Source organism: Armigeres subalbatus, chromosome 3 (assembly GCF_024139115.2).
Source record: "Armigeres subalbatus isolate Guangzhou_Male chromosome 3, GZ_Asu_2, whole genome shotgun sequence".
In the NCBI taxonomy this organism is placed as follows: Eukaryota; Metazoa; Arthropoda; class Insecta; order Diptera; family Culicidae; genus Armigeres; species Armigeres subalbatus.
The window spans coordinates 14,488,804-14,509,957 of record NC_085141.1 but is presented as its reverse complement, the minus strand read 5'-3'; the positions used below and the strand labels follow the sequence as shown (position 1 = coordinate 14,509,957).

General features: G+C 39.3%; 2 protein-coding genes and 1 long non-coding RNA gene across 3 annotated transcripts in view; 1 reads left to right on the top strand and 2 right to left on the bottom strand.

Moving 5' to 3' along the window:
* Positions 1 to 12,122, bottom strand: part of LOC134220680 (uncharacterized) — a 28,850-nt gene extending 16,728 nt beyond the window's left edge. Inside the window, exons 1-2 of the mRNA XM_062699785.1 lie at positions 11,973 to 12,122; positions 10,724 to 10,866 (exon numbers count right to left, since the gene is read on the bottom strand). Coding sequence (XP_062555769.1) covers positions 10,724 to 10,852 — 129 coding nt within the window. The 5' untranslated portion in view covers positions 10,853 to 10,866; positions 11,973 to 12,122. The remainder of the gene's footprint in view (positions 1 to 10,723; positions 10,867 to 11,972) is intronic.
* LOC134224423 (uncharacterized) lies at positions 2,159 to 2,559 on the top strand. The gene is made up of 3 exons (XR_009982940.1): positions 2,159 to 2,223; positions 2,284 to 2,373; positions 2,431 to 2,559. It is a non-coding gene; the product is annotated as an uncharacterized LOC134224423 (long non-coding RNA).
* Positions 12,123 to 12,255: 133 nt separating the features above from the next.
* LOC134220681 (uncharacterized) lies at positions 12,256 to 13,488 on the bottom strand. The gene is made up of 2 exons (XM_062699786.1): positions 13,306 to 13,488; positions 12,256 to 13,244 (listed from the first exon to the last, which is right to left on the bottom strand). The coding sequence occupies exons 1-2, from the start codon at positions 13,352 to 13,354 to the stop codon at positions 12,826 to 12,828; spliced, it is 468 nt and encodes a 155-aa protein (XP_062555770.1). The 5' UTR covers positions 13,355 to 13,488; the 3' UTR covers positions 12,256 to 12,825.
* Between the last annotated feature and the right edge of the window lie 7,666 nt (positions 13,489 to 21,154).

Here is a 21,154-nt window from a genome sequence, read left to right as displayed (position 1 = left end):
TACATCGACGATTCGTGATGTTCCATCATCGCGTACCCACGTACAAATTTCTAAAAGAATGTTGTGGGGGTTTCCAAATCCGTATAGCAGACCGCAGATTTTGCTTTGGTAAGCTTTTAGCTACAAAATATATTTTATTTGAAACGGTTTCTTAATGCTCAATTTAATTTTTCATTACTCACAAATTTGGTGACCTACGATATCAAGAATCGTATCACTTCTCGATGCCGTTTATGTTTTGTTTACTCTGCATACCTAGAACATATTATTATCATAGGCTATTATAACTGAATGAGCTACTCACGATTTCAATTGGTCTTATAGACACCTAACTTCACCAAATCCAGAGGCAATGTAGGTTTAGCTTAAGATAGAGAGTAGGTATCCTAGATTGTAAGTATAATTTCGTTTTAACTAATATAATTCAATTCAACTACTGCATGACATACCTTTAGGAATATTTCACGCTATTAATCTAAGATCTAGTTACGGTAATCACTAATCTATAGGCAACATATGCCGTGGATTTTTGTTGATCTAGCCGTATATTAAATTTAAGAATTTTAGGTTTTAATCACTGTTATAATTTAGTTATAGATTTAGTTTGTAGAGAATCACACCAACTTCGTAGTACCTGGATGATTTGCAATTCTTCCCACTTATTGTTTTGGTCCCATTCGTCAGAGTCCATCATCATCGATAGCGAGTTTCATCTCTCCTTCATACGATCATCCGCTACTGGTTATTTGGTCACAGTTTAGACTAATAGCTTGACCAGTCACAGTTGACCAGTACCAGGGGGGTCTCGTCGCGACACATATGTTAACTGATGTTTTATGCCAGTTTTCTGTTGAAAAAAAACAGTACGTCAAAATGTTGTAACAGGATAAGTGAGCGATTTTCTCATTCTCCTTTATATTCAAACCACTGAATTCAATTAGATGAGATAGTGGAAAATCGAGTGCATACTAAACACCTTCATGAAATTATAGGTTCCGGCCACTTTTGACACAAATTGAGCCATTCTTTCTACTATGAATTGTTCGACAGTATTTGTTTTTCATTCCAACCATACCGATGCGGTCGGTCAATCGAACATGAAGCACTCAACGAACTGGTTTTTCATCCTTACATTGAAGTACCTTGTGTTAAATCTACGTATACTTGGTCTTTTTCCTTATAAATATAATATCTCTGACCGGATTGTTGAATTCTCCACATTATGGTTCGTCTATACTTCGCTAATTCTACTCACCAACATAGTGGTGTCAGGATACACCAACGTGACTACTTTCAAATACGTAATGATAGCCCATCCTCAGTACAATCTGTTCACGATGGCTATCACCATGATTGTTTCCTACGTTGCGACTACAGTGACGTATTTAACCATTCTTATTCACGTAAATCAGTTTAAAGAACTACTGAACAATTACCTGAAGCTGTGGTTCATCCTGCGAACTAGTTGTGCAGACGACGTAGATCGGAAAATATTTTCTCACTTCCTTATTAAAATGGTATTGATCGACGGTACAAGTGCGATTGGATCCGGTACAATTCGAGCAGCTCAAGCATTTCAACGGCATCGGATGTCTTTACTCAGCGAAGCGCTCTCCTATGTGCTGACTTTCAATTTCAGCGCAATGGTGACAAACCTTTTCATATCGGTTGCCTATTTGGGTGCGCATTACTTTCGTTTGATCAACTGGAGGATTCGCCAACTGAACCAACGTTTGAAAGATTTCGAGCAAAATGATTACTTTTGGAGGGGCAACCAATTCAAAAAGCACCAACTGTACGGAGAAATTTTGGAGGAATTAAATCACCTGGTGTTTTTGCATGAAATGGTGAATCGAACTGTTTTGAAATTTATGCACCTACATGATGTTCCGCTGATAATGCTTATCGTGAAACATTTCGTTGCGATCATGCAAGGTGTTTTCATAGCATACGTTTCCACGGTCATTGAGCTACGCAAAAATTACGTCCCATCAATCGGCACATATGGCATGGTTACGTTTTTGGCAATTTTTCATTTCTTTCAGTTTTATTTTCTTACGGAAAGCGCGACGCTGTTCTCAGAGCGAGTAGGCCACACAAAGTATTTGAGATGAATAAATTGATAGAAATAGAAATATTTGTTTATGATTTCAGGGTGAAAAAACAGGCCGACTCGTGGGTGACATTACAAGGAAAGGACACTGCGAAAAATTTGATACGAAAGTATGAAATTCATAAAAATATAACCAATGCATGAATTATATAACATTTTTCTATTCGTAGATTGAGTCATTCAGTTTGGAACTCATGCACAGAAACTGTAAGATATATAGCAAAGGGCTCTTTCGAATAGATTTTTCATTGTTGTACGCGGTAAGATTCGAAAGAACATAATTTCACAGCTTTATCAAATACTCATCCTTTTTCCAGTCAATTGCTACTATGACGAACTATTTGATTGTTTCTGTTCAGATATCAGGATGAAAAAAAAATTAATGAATTGATATCACATGGAGAACATAATAAGAACGCTGAAAGAGACAGACACTGTGTGGACTGTGGACGAATGACAACGATGTACACCCTTATTCTTATGCGCTTTATCGCCATCAAAATCAAATGGGAAAACGATTCGAACGAACTGCATTCGTTCGAAAGTTTCGTTTGTCCATAAACAAGAATAGGGGTGGTAGAATGTAACCAATATAACTTTCACTTTATGCAATCATTAAAAGCCATGTTTTAGAACCTGTTTTTTCGTTAAAAAAAACAGCGTTATTTTTTGCCTTTCTCGCGATGTAGCAAAACAAATATGTCAAGCAAGATTTTTGAAAACTTCGTGTGTAATGGAACGTACACACGGTCAAGCAGTTTGACCAACATTGACTCCACCTCCCGTTTATTCAAACATCCATCAAGTTTTGCCAACAGCGGCACGAACAATCAGTTTATTCGACCAACAATATAACACACGAACGACCGAAGCGCCAACTTGAGCACCAACCATCAAAAAATATATGTAGGTTTGTGCAACTTCACTACAAATGCTCAAACATGTTCGGCGAACCTTGACTCCACCCCCGACAACTCAAACCAAAATCAAACCGTTTTAATTTTTTCCAACCGAGCCGCCAACTGTCAAATGGTTGTTCGAACTACTTCACACACGTGCAAACAAAGCAGCAACCGAAGCATTTTCTTGGGGGCGGAGTCAATGTTCGTCAAACTGCTTGACTGGTGTGTACGTCGCATAAGACTCTTGATTGCACACATATTTCGTCATCGCTTTTTTGTAAGGCGTTGCAAACACATCTCCATTTATGCCCTCGAATTCCTGTTGATATCGGTTTTTGACGAAATCGTCGATGGGGCATACCGTTCTGACTCAAATCCCGAACATGACTCATATCCCCCCCCTTAACTAAAATTTTCATCGGTTTCCCGTACTAAGGATCAAGATTACAATCGAATTCAAACTCCTGTGGAGAAAATTACACGAATGGCCATTTAAAAGCCAGTTTTCGGAATATGAGTCATGTTCGGAATTTGAGCACAAAACGGTGGTAGTCAAGATCGAGTTGTATCCAAGGAATATAAAATAACAACATTGCCAATGACAACAACATTGTCCTCTCTTGTAAATATTGGGCAAACTCAACTCGCAATAAGCGTTTGTCCCAAACTGCAACAGAATAGGACAATGATCGCCTGCCTCTCATTTTGAGAAATAGTCGTTTTCCGATGATGTTTCATAGCTTAGACATAAACTTAACCATCTGTACACATGATTTGTGTTTTACTTCTGAAATATACAAGTTATCGCAGTTTGAAAAGTTCACAACAATTACCTCTCCATGTTTGTTGCAAATAAAATGGAACGCAACAATGTCTTTATCCTCTGCAGACGAGGACAAAGAGTTATCGCTATTCTCTTTTGTCGCTTGTTTTTCGCATTTTTCAGCGACAATTACATTCCTTGGTTGTATCTACCTATACCGTCAATTGCACCCAATTCAAAAATAAATTTTAATTTACATTAGTTCAGCTTAGTTCAGCTTAGCTACTCCGTGATTGAACAGAGCTGAATAGTGGTTGGAATTTACCATCTATTCTCGAAGTGCACGTTTCAGCAGCTCGCAAGTGTTGATTAAGAAAGGCGCCGCCCAAGTCCTTACACCTTACAGACAGTCGGGAAAGAAAGGGAATATTGGTGTGTGGTCATTCCACGTCGAGCGGAATCCGTGCGAGACAGCTGCATAGTCCGCGTACGGTCGATTCTTCTTCCGGTTTTTTTAACCGAAACTGAAGTGCAAGAGTGAAAGTGCGCTTATTTGAAGCAAACATATGGAAAGGTTATGGCGTTTTTCGCAAAAACAGACTTTTTTGCAAAACGCATCGGCGTCCATCGTTACACAGGCGAAGACATCTTCGCCCAACGCCGACAGTTCCACCACCATCATCACTGATCGTGCGCCTCCATAACACAAGCGCTGTCGTCCCGACACCCGCAGCGTACATACAGCGCCGAATCCACCAGAAACGTTCTCTTCAGCAGCGTTCTCGACGTAGCTACGCCGAAATGCTGAGGAAGGCCGCTTCACCAGTTGTTTCTGAACCATCTACTCGTCTTGGGCGATCAAGGTAGCTCTGGCTCCGAAGTTGGAAATAGGGTCTTTGTTTTCAACGAGGAAACGAGTAAAACAAAGCCAGCGTCCCTCAAAAAAGCCTAGAAAACAGCCTCAAATTGAGCCCCATTCCAACATGGCGAAATCAAATGTAGGTGGAACTCAAAAACGTTCAACTTTTGTGGTTTCACATCAGGATGAACGAGAGTTTCTACCGCTTCCGAGAACATCTAAAATCCCAGATGCCCTAATTTTGCCAGAAAGAGAGCATAGAGATCGAGCACAACAACGTTGTGCGCTCCAATGTTCACACTTTCTGGCATCGTTGAGCTCATCCTCTTCTTTTCATCCTTGGAGCTTCATCCACTTCTTTGATGCTTCCGACCCCATGAAGAACATGGTCAAAACTGTTCTTCCTATGCTGACTCCTCTCCTGAAGCAGCTAGCTTCAAAAATGCCCCTCCTCGAGTCATTCGTATCCTTCGATGGCTATTTTCGTCGATAAGGCTAATATGATTTTGATTCTGCACTGGAACTGTCGAAGTATTCTTCCAAAATAAGAAATTTTTAAATTTTTAGTTAACAAATTACAATGCGATGTTTTTGCTTTATGTGAAACATGGCTAATACGACCTTCATTTTCCCGATTTTAACATCATTCGCCGCGATCGGGCAAACCATATGGATGGGTGCTTTTAGGGATCAAAAAACAGCACTCCTTCTATAGAGTCGATTTTACTCCGATATCAGGCACCGAAGCTGTCGCATGTCAGGTGACTAATCAAGGAAAATACCTCAGTATCGTCTCGATATTTCTTCCTCCAAACACCGCGATATCTCGTAGAGATCTCTCGCACATCTGCTCGGTTATGCCCGAATGACGATTTCTCTTGGGAGATTTTAACTCCCACGGAACAGACTGGGGGGAGCTGTTTGACGACCAGGGCAAGATTTTTTTATGTACAGGTTATCCGACTTCGTCAGTAGATGGGAATAACCAGCGCGGGGGGGAAACATACATTTTCAGTGCAAAACGTAAACAAACGAGCATAAATTCCATACAAAAATCCAAGATGGCTGAGTTGGGGATATTGACAAGTCGGATAACCTGTACATAAAAAAATCTTGGACCAGGGATTGAATCCTAAAGAGAAAGAGCAAGTCTCTCAGTTATCATCTTTGTATACATATACGATATGTAGCATACCGTGAGATACTTTTTTCGCAAGCTGTCATGATAGAGAATTGATTCGGGAGGCTATACCCCATGATAAATTTCTTTTAGAAAGCTCCAAATGTGGGGAGCACTGGCTCTGATGATGCATTTCAACTTGTTCTACACAGCTGTGCAGTAACCAACACGAAAGGAGCGAAAACAAAGCGAGAATCACCATTTTTCTTAGGAGGCTGCCTATCCGATTCTGTTTTTTCGCACTTGTATACAAGTTTGATACATTGCTATGCAACGTACACACCAGTCAAGCAGTTTGACGAACATTGACTCCGCCCCCAAGAAAACGCTTCGGTTGCTGCTTTGTTTGAACGTGTGTGAAGTTGTTCAAACAACCATTTGACAGTTGGTGGCTTGGTTGGAAAAAAATAAAACGGTTTGATTTTGGTTTGAGTTGTCGGGGGTGGAGTCAAGGTTCGCCGAACATGTTTGAGCATTTGTAGTAAAGTTGCACAAACCCCCATATATTTTTTGATGGTTGGTGCTCAAGTTGTCGGTCGTTCGTGTGTGATATTGTTGGTCGAATGAATTGATTGTTTGTGCTGCTGTTGGTAAAACTGGATGGATGTTTGAATAAACGAGAGGTGGAGTCAATGTTGGTCAAACTGCTTGACCGTGTGTACGTTCCATTATCATGGCTTGTTATGATTCGGAACAATTTTCGCCTCTCTTTTATCGTTGTTCGTTATCTATTGAGAGCGATTTCTGCAAACTCTGACGACGACAACCGTTCATCAATGATATACGACCTCTGCGACGACTTTAATTTGTCATTTTTGAATACAGGAGAAGTTACACTAGTGGCTCCTCCAGCAAGGGATAGCAGCCTACAGCTTTCCATTTGTTCGAGCTCATTATTATTGGACTGTACTTGGAAGGTTGTCCAAAATCCCCGCATGTTAGTGATCAAGGATGTTATCGATCATTTAGTAATCTGCGTTCGATCATTTAGTAGCTTGTCAATAACTCATTCCACCGGCCTAATTTCAAAATGTGTTGTATGGTGGACTTTTAGTGCGAAGGTTTTTCTACAACTCTCCTTAAATGGTCGATGTTCGAATTCCACTATTAAAGGAGTTACGGTGCTAGTTTCTATACTTATACTAAGTGATAAAAAATATGCAATCATTTAGTCTAAGTTACTGATACTAGCGCTATAGCTCCGTTATTAGTGAAATTCAAACAACGAACTGTTAGGCAGAGTTGTAGAAAAACCTTTGCACTAGATGTCCATCATACAACACATTTTGAAATTTAGCCTCTGGAATGAGTTATTGACAAACTACTAAATGATCGAAGGCAGATTACTTAATGATCGATAACATCCTTGGTAGTGATCATTTGCCGACCGAAGTCTCGATTTCCAATGGACGTAATCCATCTGTTTCTATCAACCTCTCATATGACCTCACGAAGCACATCGACTGGGGAAAATATGCGGAGGCCATCATTGATTCCCCGCGACAAGAGTACGAGTTTCTATCCCAATTGATCCTTAACAGCACTCTTCAAGCACAACGTTGGCCGGTGCCAGAAACTTCGATTCATAAGAAACCACACAGTCCGTGGTGGGATATCGAGTGTACACAAATTTATCGCGAACAATCCGCCGCGTTTGAAGAATTTCGGAAACACGGTTCGATCGTACTTCACAAACGGTACATCACGCTCGAGATCCAGTTCAAGAAGCTGGTCACAGTGAAGAAACGTGGATATTGGCGCAATTTTGTTGAAGGTTTATCGCGCCAGCCCTCAATGAAAACTCTGTTGACCGTTTTAAGAATAATGCGCAACATGTCGTCCCTAAACGAAGATCGTGAAAGCTCGTCGCGGTGGATACTCGATTTTGCAAAGAAAGTTTGTCCGAATTCGGTGCCGGTGAAGCAAGAGTCACGTGATGCTTTTGCGGGATGATGGGATGATATGGATCGGCCCTTTTCGATTGTTGAATTCTCGCTTGCTCTTCTTCCATGTAACAATTCCGCTCCAGTGATGGATAGAATAAGGTTCAATTTGCTCAAAAACCTCCCAGACGTCGCGAAAAGGCGCCTATTGAGCTTGTTCAACCAGTTACTGGAGTGCAACATTGTTCCGGATGATTGGAAGCAATTGAGGGTGATAGCAATCCAAAAGCCTGGAAAACCCGCGTCGGATTGTAATTCGTATCACCCCATCCCGATGTTGTCCTGTCTTCGGAAGCTGTTGGAGAAGATGACTCTCTTCCGGCTAGACGAATGGATTTAATCGAATGGTTTGTTGACAGATACACAATTTGGTTTCCGCAGGGGTGATAGAACGAACGACTGTCTTGCGTTGCTTTCTTCAGAAATTCAGCTTACTTACAGCTTTTGATTCAGTTTGCGTCTACATATGTCTTATCATCCACGCGTTTGGACTTTCACCAATTTTGAACAACTATTTGAACAATTTGTTGTCAGAGAAGCGTATGAGTTTTTCTCATGGTGACTCTGCAATTTCACGAATTAGCTACATAAGTCTCCCCCAGGGATCATGTTTGAGGCCAAGGCCAATGTTCGGGGCCAAGTGCAGTTAATCTCCAAGAACCATTGCAAGATACTCTGGACAATTTGTCCACTTGGGCTACGAAGCTGGGTATCGAATTCTCTCCAGAGAAAACTGAGATGGTTGTTGGTTGGCTCCAAATGGTGGGTAAGATAATGACTCATAGCATGTCTTCTAAATGCCTCGGGGTCTGGTTCGACTCAAAATGCACCTTCGTGCAATCACGGGAACATGCTGGGTTGCGCACCCCGAAGATCTTATTAAGTTGTACCAAACAACCATTCTGTCGGTCCTCGAATACGATAGTTTCTGTTTTCAGTCCGCGGCTAAAACACACATGTTGAAGCTTCTTCAATTTCCGAACCGCTGTCTTCGTATCGCGTTAGGTTGTATGAATTCGACTCATACGATGAGCCTGGAAGTACTTGCGGGAGTATTGCCTCTGACAGATCGTTTCGCGGAATTATCGCTCCGGTTCTTCATCCGTTGGGAGGTTCTCAATCCATTGGTCATTGACAACTTCGAGAAGTTGCTCGAACAAAACCCTCAATCTCGATTCATGAGTATTTACCACCTTAAGCAGATACACATGTTCATTCAAAGTTAATTGCCTATATTCCGGGTATTGAGTAGCTATTAACCTTTCCGTCCCTGAGGTCTGTTTTGAATGGCTTTCAAAAATTAAAACTGCTGTAAAACCACATTTCTTAACCGATTACCCCGCAACAAGTTGCATTCGATCCGGATGGATCCCAATTTACAATTTGGGTCAACCCTCAGTGAGGAGGTTTCAGAATGATTCCAGAATCCATTGGGGTCAGTTGTCACCGGAAAAAGTGGCCATTTACAAATTAGGTCAAAACAGATCGTGTGACACTTCAAACTTCATCATTTCACAAAACAATGATGGGAATGATGTTTTTAGGGTTCCTGGGCCCAATCCGGGGGACATTCGGGCAAAATCCGGGGGACCTTCGGGAATGGTCAATTCTTAAATTGAGCCAAAACATGTCGTGCAAAACCTCAAACTTTAAGATTTCACAAAGCTATTATGGAAATGATATTGTCAGGGTTCCTGAGCCACTCGGACTCACATTGGTCATAATCCTTCGGAATGTCCATTCCATAAATTGAGTCAAAATAGGTAGTGCGACACCTCAAACGTCATGATTTCACAAAGCAATGATGGAAAAAATATTTTCAGGGTTCCTGGACTACTCGGGTTCAATCCGGCCACAAACTGAAAGACCTCCGGAATGGCTATTTCCTAAATTGAGCCAAAACAGATCGTGATTAACCTCAAACTACATTCACATCATTGCTTTGTGAAATCAGAAGTTCGAGGTCTCGCACGATATATTTTGACACAATTTAGGAAATGGCCATCTCAGAGGTCCCCTAGATTGTGGCTGTATAGAACCCAAGTCGCCCAGGAACCCTGAAAATACCATTTCGGTCATTGCTTTGTGAAATCATGATGTATGTGGTATCACACGAGCTGTTTTGACTTAAATTTGTAAATGACCATTGACCACGGACAGCTGACACAAACGGATTCTGGAATGATTCTGGAACCGTTATGAGGATTGACCCAAATCTAGTATGAACCATTGCACGCTAAAAATGAACTACTCAAAATTGAGTCGAATCCGACTCATTTTCATTAAAAACGGGACAACTCAAAATTTGAGTAAAAGATACTACATCAATAAAATGATGATTGCACTTAAACTAGGAGTCTGCTTGTCGTAAAATGCACTTAGATAGATAGATAAACTTGATTCGCGTCTGTCGTATTAAAAATTGATGGAAGGCCAAGCCTAATTTTCGCGAAATCATCATTTTATTGAAGTAGTATCTTTTACTCAAATTTTGAGTTGTCCCGTTTTTAATGAAAATGAGTCGGATTCGACTCAATTTTGAATAGTTCATTTTTAGCGTGTGGGATCCATTCGGATCGAATGCAACTTGAAAATGTGGTTTTTACAGCAGTTTCAATTTTCGAAAGCCCTTAAAAACAGACGTCAGGGACGGAAAGGTTAATTACTATGTCTGAAAAACGATTCATGCATAATGCAGTTTTTTTTAGATTTTTTTTGTCTTTCAAATGTCATAAGTGGAACGTGTTAGTAGTGTTCTGTTATTTTCACTAAAAGGGATGAACATAATTATTGAAAGTGCTAGTGAAAGATAAATTGGATATTTAATGATCATATTAAAATTATGTTAATTTCACCAAAAGATATCATAGTTGAATATTATTACACGAAAACGCACCACCATACACAGTGTATTACACACGCTTTGAAAAATAAAATATCACCTTAGTTTCTTATTTATTTACCTCTCCACTCCTTCCGATTCCGAACATAACATAACCACACCAAGATCGAAAAGAACGAACCGACGGATGTCGATGCGTCCTTGTCCGTACGTCGCTGGACAGCCACCGAATCGGGCGGAGTACAACCATGAATGCGGTTCCAACTAGTGTTCAAGAAGAATGGCCTTATCAATAATGTATTATAGAAAATCGATCATTTTAAGGTCATAACGAATACACCCAGGTTTTTATTTACACGGTTTGGTTTTGGTCGTTTAAGACCTTCAGCGTCAATGAACCAATGAGTTAACCCCACGAAAAAAATCACAAAAAATCAAAGAAAATTCAGGGGGTATTTAAAAAACTGTGAAAGTTCAGGTTAACCGAGAAATTAATGAAATCCAACCATGTAAAAAAAACCTGGGTGTAATAGAAAAATTTCCAATTGAATGGTGGTAAAAATTGAAAATCGGTTGAAAAATGTGCTACTTTTTAGCTTTAAGACTCTATTTTTACATGGCGCGCTAATTTTTCTAATTTGTGAAGTGTACCCCTGTATCCATCTCCAATTAGCCTTGCGTGCAAAGGCGTATGATTGGCAACCCGGAGATGACGATCTCGATTCTTGGTCCGGCCTAGGAAGTTTTCGGGTGGGAAACATTCTGCGTTCCTTGGGCATAGTATATCCTTTGTGCTTGCCACACAAGATACATACTCATACAATAATGGCGGGCATAGAAAGGTTTTCAATTAATAGCTGAGGAAATAATAATAGAATACTAAGTTGAAAAGCAGATCAAGTTCCAGTTGGAATGCAGAGCCATAGAACAATAAGAAGCACTCGCGTATCTGTATTGAAAACAAAGAGATATCTACGTCAAAAATCGCTCTGTCGGGAGCATTCTACAGAAATACTCCAGATGATGCAAAACTTGATTTTCCTTAACAATCGCAGTATTCGTAGATTCCATTCAACTCGTCAGGACTCGGTAAACGAACAAACCATGCTGGAAAATCATCTTATTGCAACTGATTGTTTTACTAACAATAAGGTATGCGTAAAGTCCATTATATTTATATTGTGGTATGAACTTTAAAAATTAAGCTATCAATTCAAGTAATCTAAGGACCAATTAAAAACCTCCAATTTTCAAATAGATATATCTTATATACCAGAATTTATCTATATCTGGTATCTAAGTTATATCTATTTGAAAATTGTTGGTTTCAATGTCCAAATTGAATTATTAGAAATGCTATTACTATATACCTCAAACTAAAATTAAAACAATCACACTGTTTACAAATGAAACGAATGAATAACAACGCGCGAGTGTAACTTTCAGCTTACTCAGAATTATACATTATGATCGGATCACCAACCGTTTGTCATCGCTTCGCTGTCTCAATTTTTGTCGAAAAAGAAAATAAGTGAGCTCACGATCGCGCACGTCCAGAACAGCGTAATTTTTTGCAATCTGTATTTCTGCCGAACGATTTTTTATGTGGGGAGTGTCGTCTAGAATAGTAATGAATACCAAACGAAGCACCGCTCAGAGATTCCTCCTCTCGCTAGGGATTTTAATTTTATTGTATTCTTATTTCGTCCAAAAGAAAAATAGAAAATTATGAATACTTCATATTTCTAATGTCGTTATCGATAAGTAATTCATATTTTAATCAAATGGCTAATGAGGAAACGCGATAGCTTGATAGATGTATATTTGAATGAAAATTAAGAAATGCGTTCAATTCTATGGGCGTTATGGTATCCTGAGTTAATGACTATTACAAAGCACATTTTGGCGTATTCGTTCTCCACTGGTGGTTCCTTGTTGAAGTTTGGTATCGATTTCCCATAAAAACTTTGTCCCACAGTATAAACTCTTCGTTTACTTTTCTTTCACTATCTTGTAGTCGCATGCTTCCCCCTTTTCAGACGCTATTTATGGCGCTTAGCTCATCTGCCGACAAAGCATACCCTCCGTGTTAGGGAGACTGTCATGTATATTACCTCACCACCACGGGCAATGTTTCAAATTCCTGCACTTACACACTAAAGCGCAATAAATGTAACTTAAACATAAAACTAGATAGCAAACAGTTGTCCCGCATCCTTTGCCTTATTTCAGCAAATACGCTATTACGGAAACCAGGGTCAGACCCAGCAGCTTGAGGTCGAATCCATACCGACCGGACGAGTTGCAAGCATCCGTGTCGCACTGGCTGCAGAACGCTTCCTGTACATTGTCCGACGAGAATTTCCCATCGCAAACGTTCAACGACTTATAGATGCATCCCTTAACGATAGTCGAAGACTCGCTGTTCTTTTCGTCGTATTTTAGGTGGTAGCATTTGTAGTCGCCGGATGGGAACGTGATTGAGCTTGGCTTCACTGCGAACAAAAATGCCGTTGAAGCGGCCACGGTTGTCAATCCGCACTCCGTGATTTCCAGCGGCTTCTCATTTTTTTGCGCTCCATTGCTGTTTCCCGAGCCTTGTTTCACTTCCACTCCCTGCATGCACTGCAAAGCACTGATGGCTGTGAAGATACGCATATTGAAACCAGTGTCTAACTCGATGACTCATCAAACAAAACCTACTCTGGATGCTGCCAACAGCAAGGATGACTCCTACTATCAAATATTTCATCTTAGATAATTTGCTTGTCGGTACCACCAGACGAGTCTGCAAACACAATAAAATACAACTAACTTCGTAGACGGTTGGATCACGAATGATGCGACCAGCTAAATCGAAAGTGAATCTAAACGGCTCCAGTTGGCACCGCGCAGGGTCTCTCGCACAAGATTGAATGTGTTGGCATTCCCCTACTCATGGTCTTGTGATAGCAAAACTGTCGCAAAGCAGCGCGGTATATCTTTCTCATCTTTACGTATGACTCGAATGACCCTTCCGAATAAAGCTTCTTTAGGGTGAGAATGCCGGATTTGGCAGCCCAATTTGGCCACGGCGGAAAACATTCTTTTTCAGGAAGAATCAACCTCGAAAATTCGTTATTTATTTAACTTGCATGCTCAGCGTCAAATAATAGGCTTTTGCCAAAACTGGTACTATACCCTATAGAAAAAAAAATCCTCAAGTCAGACATTTATGCCTTTTAAAGCTCCACCAATACATTGGTCGAGAAGGAGCTCTCTATCCCCAAACGTCTCATTGACTCGCGGGGCAAATTTAGTAATACAGAGGGATGTAATAATGACGCCAGCAAGTCGTCGAGGCTAGACACCCTCAAAATATTCTTGATTGGTCCGTTGTGTCTACGATACCTTCCGCCTTTGACTTCGGTAAAGTTAGCATATTCTATCTGAGTTTATCTATTGACTACGAGAATGGATCCTGCTTATATATGTGTTTTCATAAAGAAGAATTACTTAGATCATTGATATGAATTTTCCACTGCTGTTGTGTGTATTCATTTCTTTGATCTTGAAAACCATTTAAACAATCTAAAATAAATGTATCTAACACTCAACCCTCTTTTTACGTCACTTATTGGGGGGACGTAAAAAGAATTTTAGCGACAGTGAAGTCGATTTTTTCCGTGTCAAGAATTTTCCAATCCGCGATATTTTGGTTTCGACTAGTTCCTTACTTTATGAGTGATCAAATAAACTAATAGCAAGTCCATACGGATATCGTGACCAGCCATGAATATTTTGAACATATTTTATTGATCAAAATTAAATGATAATTCAAATTAGAAAAATATAAGGGAGGAAGGGTGTAACCGTTTGACTACAAAATCCTTGCATTTATTTAAAATTAGGTGCATGTTTAAATGTTTCCAAACTGTTGTGTATTTTTTATTATAACTAGCTGTATATACCCGGCCTTGCTCGTAGTTGCCAGTTTGATTCGCAGTTTTTTCACAATCGGGAAATGAATAAACCAATTGGTCAACAGGATAATTGGTGTTTTCTTATTGATACTTCATCATTTGATTGAAAAAAGGCATATTTAATTTGAAAACATTGACTGATTTTGAAAAAGATATATCGCTCAGTTGTCAGAATGGTCCGAGAATGGTTCTTCCAAGGGATGATGCGAATATTCAAAGCGGTAGGAGTACTAGCGGAAGTGGAACTAGTGGAGGTGGTGGTGCAACTACTAGTAGAGTGAGTGTGCATTCAATAGCTCCGGTTCGCACGTTTGGAACCGCAGCTAGTCTACCGGCGATGGAGAAATTAAAGGGACGACAGAATTATGCTTCCTGGTCTTTTGCGATGAAAATGATCTTGATTCGTGAAGGAACTTGGAGAGCGGTAAAACCAATAGATGTTCAGAACGTTGATCAAGACATGTGTGAGCGAGCTTTGGCGATCATTTGTTTAAGCTTGGAGAAACATAACTTCAGCTTGGTAAGAACAGCGAAGACAGCAAAAGAAGCTTGGGACAAGTTACAGCAAGCATTTCAAGATAACGGATTAATAAGAAGGTTTGAATTACTGGATAAGCTGACATCAATCAAGTTGGACGAATGCGAAAGTGTTGAAGATTACGTGGATCAGTTAGTGACAACAGCGAATGATTTAAGCGAAATCGGCTTCGAAGTTAATGATCAATAGCTCGCGTCTTTATTGTTGAAAGGGTTACCAGAGTACTATAATCCAATGATTATAGTACTCACAGCTGATGTGGTGAAAACCAAAATCATTCAAGATGTGAAATGGCCGTTGAAGAATTGTGGTACTCGTGGAGCTCTTTATACGAAATCAAAACCGAAATACTTGAAAAGCAACCAGAAAAATGGAGTCTGTTTTACATGTAACAAGCCGGGGCATTTTGCAGCAAGGTGTCCACAAAAGTCTACATCTACATCGAAATCCAAATCAAATGCCTTTGCATTTGGATCCATGTCCATATGCATCATGGACGATTGGATGCGGAAGTGAAGACAGCTGGTTTTTCGATTCTGGGGCATCCTCTCATATGACGCGGCCAGAGAATAGTTTCGTAAAGCAAATAGATTGGGTACATCCTATCGATACAGCCAGTGGTCAATGCATCAATTCTATTGCAAAAGGAACAGTGAATTTGGAATTAGAGAAAGGACCAATTCAAGTTGAAGATGTATTGATGGTTCCAGAGTTGTCAGCAAATCTTTTATCCATCAGCAAAATTTGTAAAAAAATATGACGGTATTATTCAATTCCGATGGTTGCGAAGTACGAGACAAAAATGGTGAAGAAGTCGTTACTGGAATTCAAGAGAATGGTATGTATAGGCTGCTCACGAAACGATCTCAGAAAGCATTTATAATGACCGACATGGAATTGTGGCAGACTTGGACATTTGAACAAGGACTATATAAAAAAAACTTGTTACCCTAGTGGATGGACTGGAACTGCGAGTAACAGACATGCCTGATTGCATAGCTTGTGCGCAAGGTAAACACAACCCAGGTAACATTTTAAGTTTTATAACGCTCTTGAAGACTATAATTTACTCTCCAAGAGTGTTATAAAACCAGCATGAAACCACAATGCAGGGCTGGTAGCGAGTCACTTTTTAGTGACTCTGTCACTATTTTGAGTCTAGTCACTAAAAAGTCACTATTTGCATAGAAAAGTCACTAAAGTCCCTATTTTTCGGAAAATGGTCACTAAAGTCACTATTTTCATACCGCAAATTAAAAAAAAAGCTCAAAATGAAAATTATTTGTACCTGTTATTGTTATCAAACAAATCAAATATAAATCTGGTAGCAGTTAATAAAATTTGAAAAAGGGAAAGTGGAAATCGCCATGTTACTTCCGATTCATGTCAGTCAACTATGATCTTCTTCTTCGCGAATGGAGCCTAAAATGCGAAGTGCAGACCTCAAGAACAGAGTGCAGAATTGAGGAGTACTGGTACTGAAACTAGTCTAGTTTTCTTATTTAACAAACGGCTGTATGTGAGCGCAAATATCATAAGATTACTAAGATAGTACAAATAGGTCCAGCAACACCGACAAGGCCGATGTCGTGTGAGGTTCTCTTCTTCAGGAGAATAATTAGCTATTATAGCCGTCGATGACGGAAAGTACGTGAAAATCGTTTATGATTGGTAAATCCGCCTCGCATATACGCTTAACCACGTTCATTCGATACAGTATCATGTTCTCAGTGTCCTCCGAAAATTAAAGTTGGTTTCGACAAAAAATACTTAACGACTTTATGAACTAGCTCGCGTGAAAAAAAAAACGATTCTGGTGAAATTTGTAGAAAACATCTGAGTATGCAAAAAGCTCGCGAATAAAATCGTTTTGAATGTTTTTTCTGATTCAAATATAATTCAGAAATATTACATTCTAATAAGAAGATTATGTTTATTAAAAAATAAAAACAGATTTGGAAGATTGCTTAACTCGAGGTTATCTGCTATTTAGGTCTTCTATTTTTTATTAACTTTATTACTAAAATCTCCCATTGATGAATTATAGTTTACAAAAATTCCTGGCTTTTCCGCGGCACTGCAAGTCGAGTTCAAAACAATGATCAGAATCATGGCCCAGAAAATCGCTAATGTTTTGACTCGCGATTTGCATGATTCTTATCGTTTTATTCTTTGTTAAATGCATTCTATTAACTTTTTTGCTTAAAGTAATGATTGTAAAATCCGTTTTAAAACATAACATACGCATCGATATAGGTTTTAACGCAGAACTGCAACCAAGTTAGCTTGGGCATGAAATCTAATACAATTCTATCAACACTGGTTCAACATCTCAACACTGTATTTGATTTTTTTTTTTTATTGAACCGCTGAGTTTCTGGAAGCCCTGCATATTTGGATTTCTTTAAGTTTTTGCTTTTCTCGTATACTAAGTATACGGTAAAGGCTATATGATCGCTCCAAAAACAAACTTTTTATAGAAGGCCCGGAGACCCATAGTGTTATATACCAATCGACTCAGTTCGACGAATTGAGGTGATGTCTGTGTGTGTGTGCGCAAAACGACTCAAAAAATGTCACTCATTTTTCGGGCACTTATCCTCAACCGACCGCTCGCAATATGTTGCATTCGACGCAGAATCCTCTCCCATTGTTTCCTATTTGAAATTGGCCAGATCGGACTATGGGATCGAAAGTTATGGCCAAAATACAAATTTGTACGAAAAAATCGCGAAAAAAATGTCACTCATTTTTCGGATTTTTCCGGCACTTATCCTTAACCGATTTGCTCACAACAAGTTGCATTCGACGCAGTATCCTGTCCCATTGTTTCCTATTTGAAATTGGCCAGATCAGACTATGGGATCGAAAGTTATGACCAAAATACAAATTTATACGAAAAAATCGCGTAAGAAATGTCATTCATTTTTCAGGCACTTTTCCTCAACTGATTTGCTCGCATTAAATTGCATTCGACGCAGAATGTTTCATGGTTTTTTATTGAAAATTGTCCAGATCGGACTATGGGCTTAGAAGTTAAAAAGAGTTCAAAAAAGTGTAGCTCACTTTTTTAGCATTTAGACTTCATCTATTCCCCAAGCAACACAAGTTCAGCAAATCTGGTTGCAGTACCATATTGTGACTGAATCCGATCATATATAAGTTACTGTGATTGATGTGCAATATGTGTGCTTCTCAGGTCGCTTGCAACAGATTCGACGCAGAATCTTGTCCCATTGTTTCCTATACAAACTTGGCAGGATCGTACAATTGGGTCAGAAGTTATGGTGAAAATACTAATTTTAAAACTACAAAATAAAATGCCATTTTTTGCTGTTAATGTTATCCTCATCCGATTTGTTTGCAACATTTGTTTGTAGATGCTAATTTCAAAAAAAAAAACATGAGTATCACTAGTTTTCAATACATGTACTACGAATTACCCCGCAACAATGCTAATGCAAATTGTTGCCCACTACCTCTTACAAAAATCATTATTTGGTCACTTTTTTGCAACTGAAAGTCACTATTTGGTCACTTTTTTCGTCATCGTTAGTCACTAAGTCACTATTTTGAACGGCACTCATCGCTACCAGCCCTGACAATGTTACTAGGGAAGAGAAGTTCATTTCATTCGAGTGTATCACATGCACTGATTTATTGGATTTGGTACGTTCCGACGTTTGTGGTCTGATAGAAGTTCCTTCCATTGGAGGGAGTAGCTATTTTGTGACGTTTGTAGACGACGCAAGTCACAAGGTGTTCCTGTATTTCATTGAGTCAAAGCAGCAAGTCAAGGAAGTTTATGAGCAGTTCAAAGTTCAAAGTAGAGCGCCAACCTGGAAGACGTCTCAAGAATCTACGTACAGATAATGGAACAGAGTATGTGAATTCAGCATTCAGGAAGCTCATGCAGCAAGATGAGGTAATTCATCAAAGGACTTGCCCATATACTCCTGAACAGAACGAAAAAGCAAAACGATTGAATCGTACACTGTTTGAAACAGCAAGGTCTATGCTGAACGACGCTGGATTCCCAAAAAAGATTTGGGCGGAAGCAATATCAGCAGCAGCGCACCTGATAAACAGAAGCTTTAGCCAAACTGTGGAATCAAAAACACCGGAAGAGGCCTGGAGTCGAAGAAAACCCAATTTGAAACATTTACGCATGTTCGGATCTAGAGTGATGGGCAGACAGAAGACAGAAGCGAAAAAAGTTCGATTCGACATCTGTAGAAGGCGTTTTCGTAGGTTAGTTATAGTGAACATTCAAAAGGTTTCCGAATATACATTCCAGCAGCAGATGATTTCATCGTTAGCCGTGACGTGATATTCATTGAAATTCATTTTTGTGACAATATACGTGGATAATTTCTTGTTATTCTCAAATGATGAAGCTTTGAAAATGAAATTGAAAGCATTTCTTAATAATCGTTTTCAAATGAAGGATTTAGGTGTAGCGGAGTTATGACTTGGTCTTCGAATATCGCGTGATCGGTGCAATGGGAACCAACCAAGTACATTGAACACATTGAAGACATTCTGGAACACTTCAACATGACGAATTGCAACTCAGTTTCATCACCGGCAGACCCGTCAAACAAACTAGACAACGATCCTAACGTTCCATCAGAAGTAGAAGAAATGCGAACAGTTCCATTCAAAGAAGCAGTGGGTTCGTTGATGTACGTGGCATGTGCAACAAGGCCGGATATTGCGTTTGCTGTGAACATGGTGAGCAAATTCAGTAATAACCCCGGTCGACGTCATTGGGAGGCAGTAAAACGCATTATACGCTATCTGAAAGAAACAAAAAACAATCGTTTGCAATATTCGAAGTATGGCAATCCGCTTTTAACAGGCTACTCGGACGTAGATTGGGGTGGAGATTTGGATGAACGAAAATCTACGACTGGATACGTTTTTATTCAAATGGGAGGAGCAATATCATGGAACTCTAAGCGACAGGATGTTGTGGCATTGTCCACATGCGAAGCTGAATATATTGCATTATCCAGAACTACGCAAGAAGCTCTCTGGTGGCAGCAATTACTCAAGCAATTCAATATACAGCATAAACTTTCAATTATGTGTGACAACCAATCGGCTATCTTCGTTACCAAAAATCAAGGATTCAATCCAAAAATGAAACACATTGCTATTCGTTACCATTTTGTCCGTAACACGCTAAATCAAGGAAATATACTTCTGAATTACATTTCAACAAAGCAGCAACCGGCAGATGGATTTACGAAACCCTTAACTAAGCAAAAGCATGAAGATTTCAAAAAGATGATCGGTATCGTGAATTAAGGAGGAGTGTTATGAACAGAAGAAAAAGTAGTAACCCACGATATTCCTTATTTGGTAGTAACCGTTTATCCTAGTAGCCATGTTTACCCGAGCAAAGGCAGATAACTGAAATGATATCAAACTGATAACATGCTAAGTTATCCTTATTATCATTTTGATATTCAGTTATCAATCATGTGATTAACTGATAACTGAATAATAACAAATTTTATTATCAATACAAATTTGCCATTTTCTTTAAATTTTCGCGTCGTTCAAATATCGTACTAAACATTCTATTCTTTCAAACAAACTAACTTGTGGGAGCAACCTATGGACATATTTTATGGTGAATGGTCATCCCAACTTGTTTAACACAAGGTAAAACTCTACCATATAAAACTGCGAATCTTTCTTTAATCAGATTTACCATACAGATTAGGATTAAGGTTTATCCAGCTTTCCATTCTCGCCATAATGGCGGACGCTAAAAAAGTGTGACAAGAACTGTTTCTTAACACTGAGCTGAAATGTTCGTCTAAGCAGACGATGATTTTCCCTGTTACCAACGATATCTATAGATTCGTTTATTTTCTGGAATTTGCGCAAGAGTTCAAGTTTTCTTATTTGTTTTATACTATGCTTATTCACTTTACTTTCATTTCAGGTGTCGTTGAATAATGAAGTATATATGTATCTGAGAATCATACGATATAGGAGTTGAATTAAAACTTAACGTGGACTTGCAACTCCCGAAACA

Excerpts from the sequence above, each read along its gene's own strand:
- LOC134220681 (XM_062699786.1), bottom strand. The coding sequence starts at position 13,354 with ATGAAATATTTGATAGTAGGAGTCATCCTTGCTGTTGGCAGCATCCAG. Across the intron at positions 13,245-13,305 it reads TGCTGTTGGCAGCATCCAGA|CCATCAGTGCTTTGCAGTGC; the intron begins GTAGGTTTTGTT and ends GTATCTTCACAG.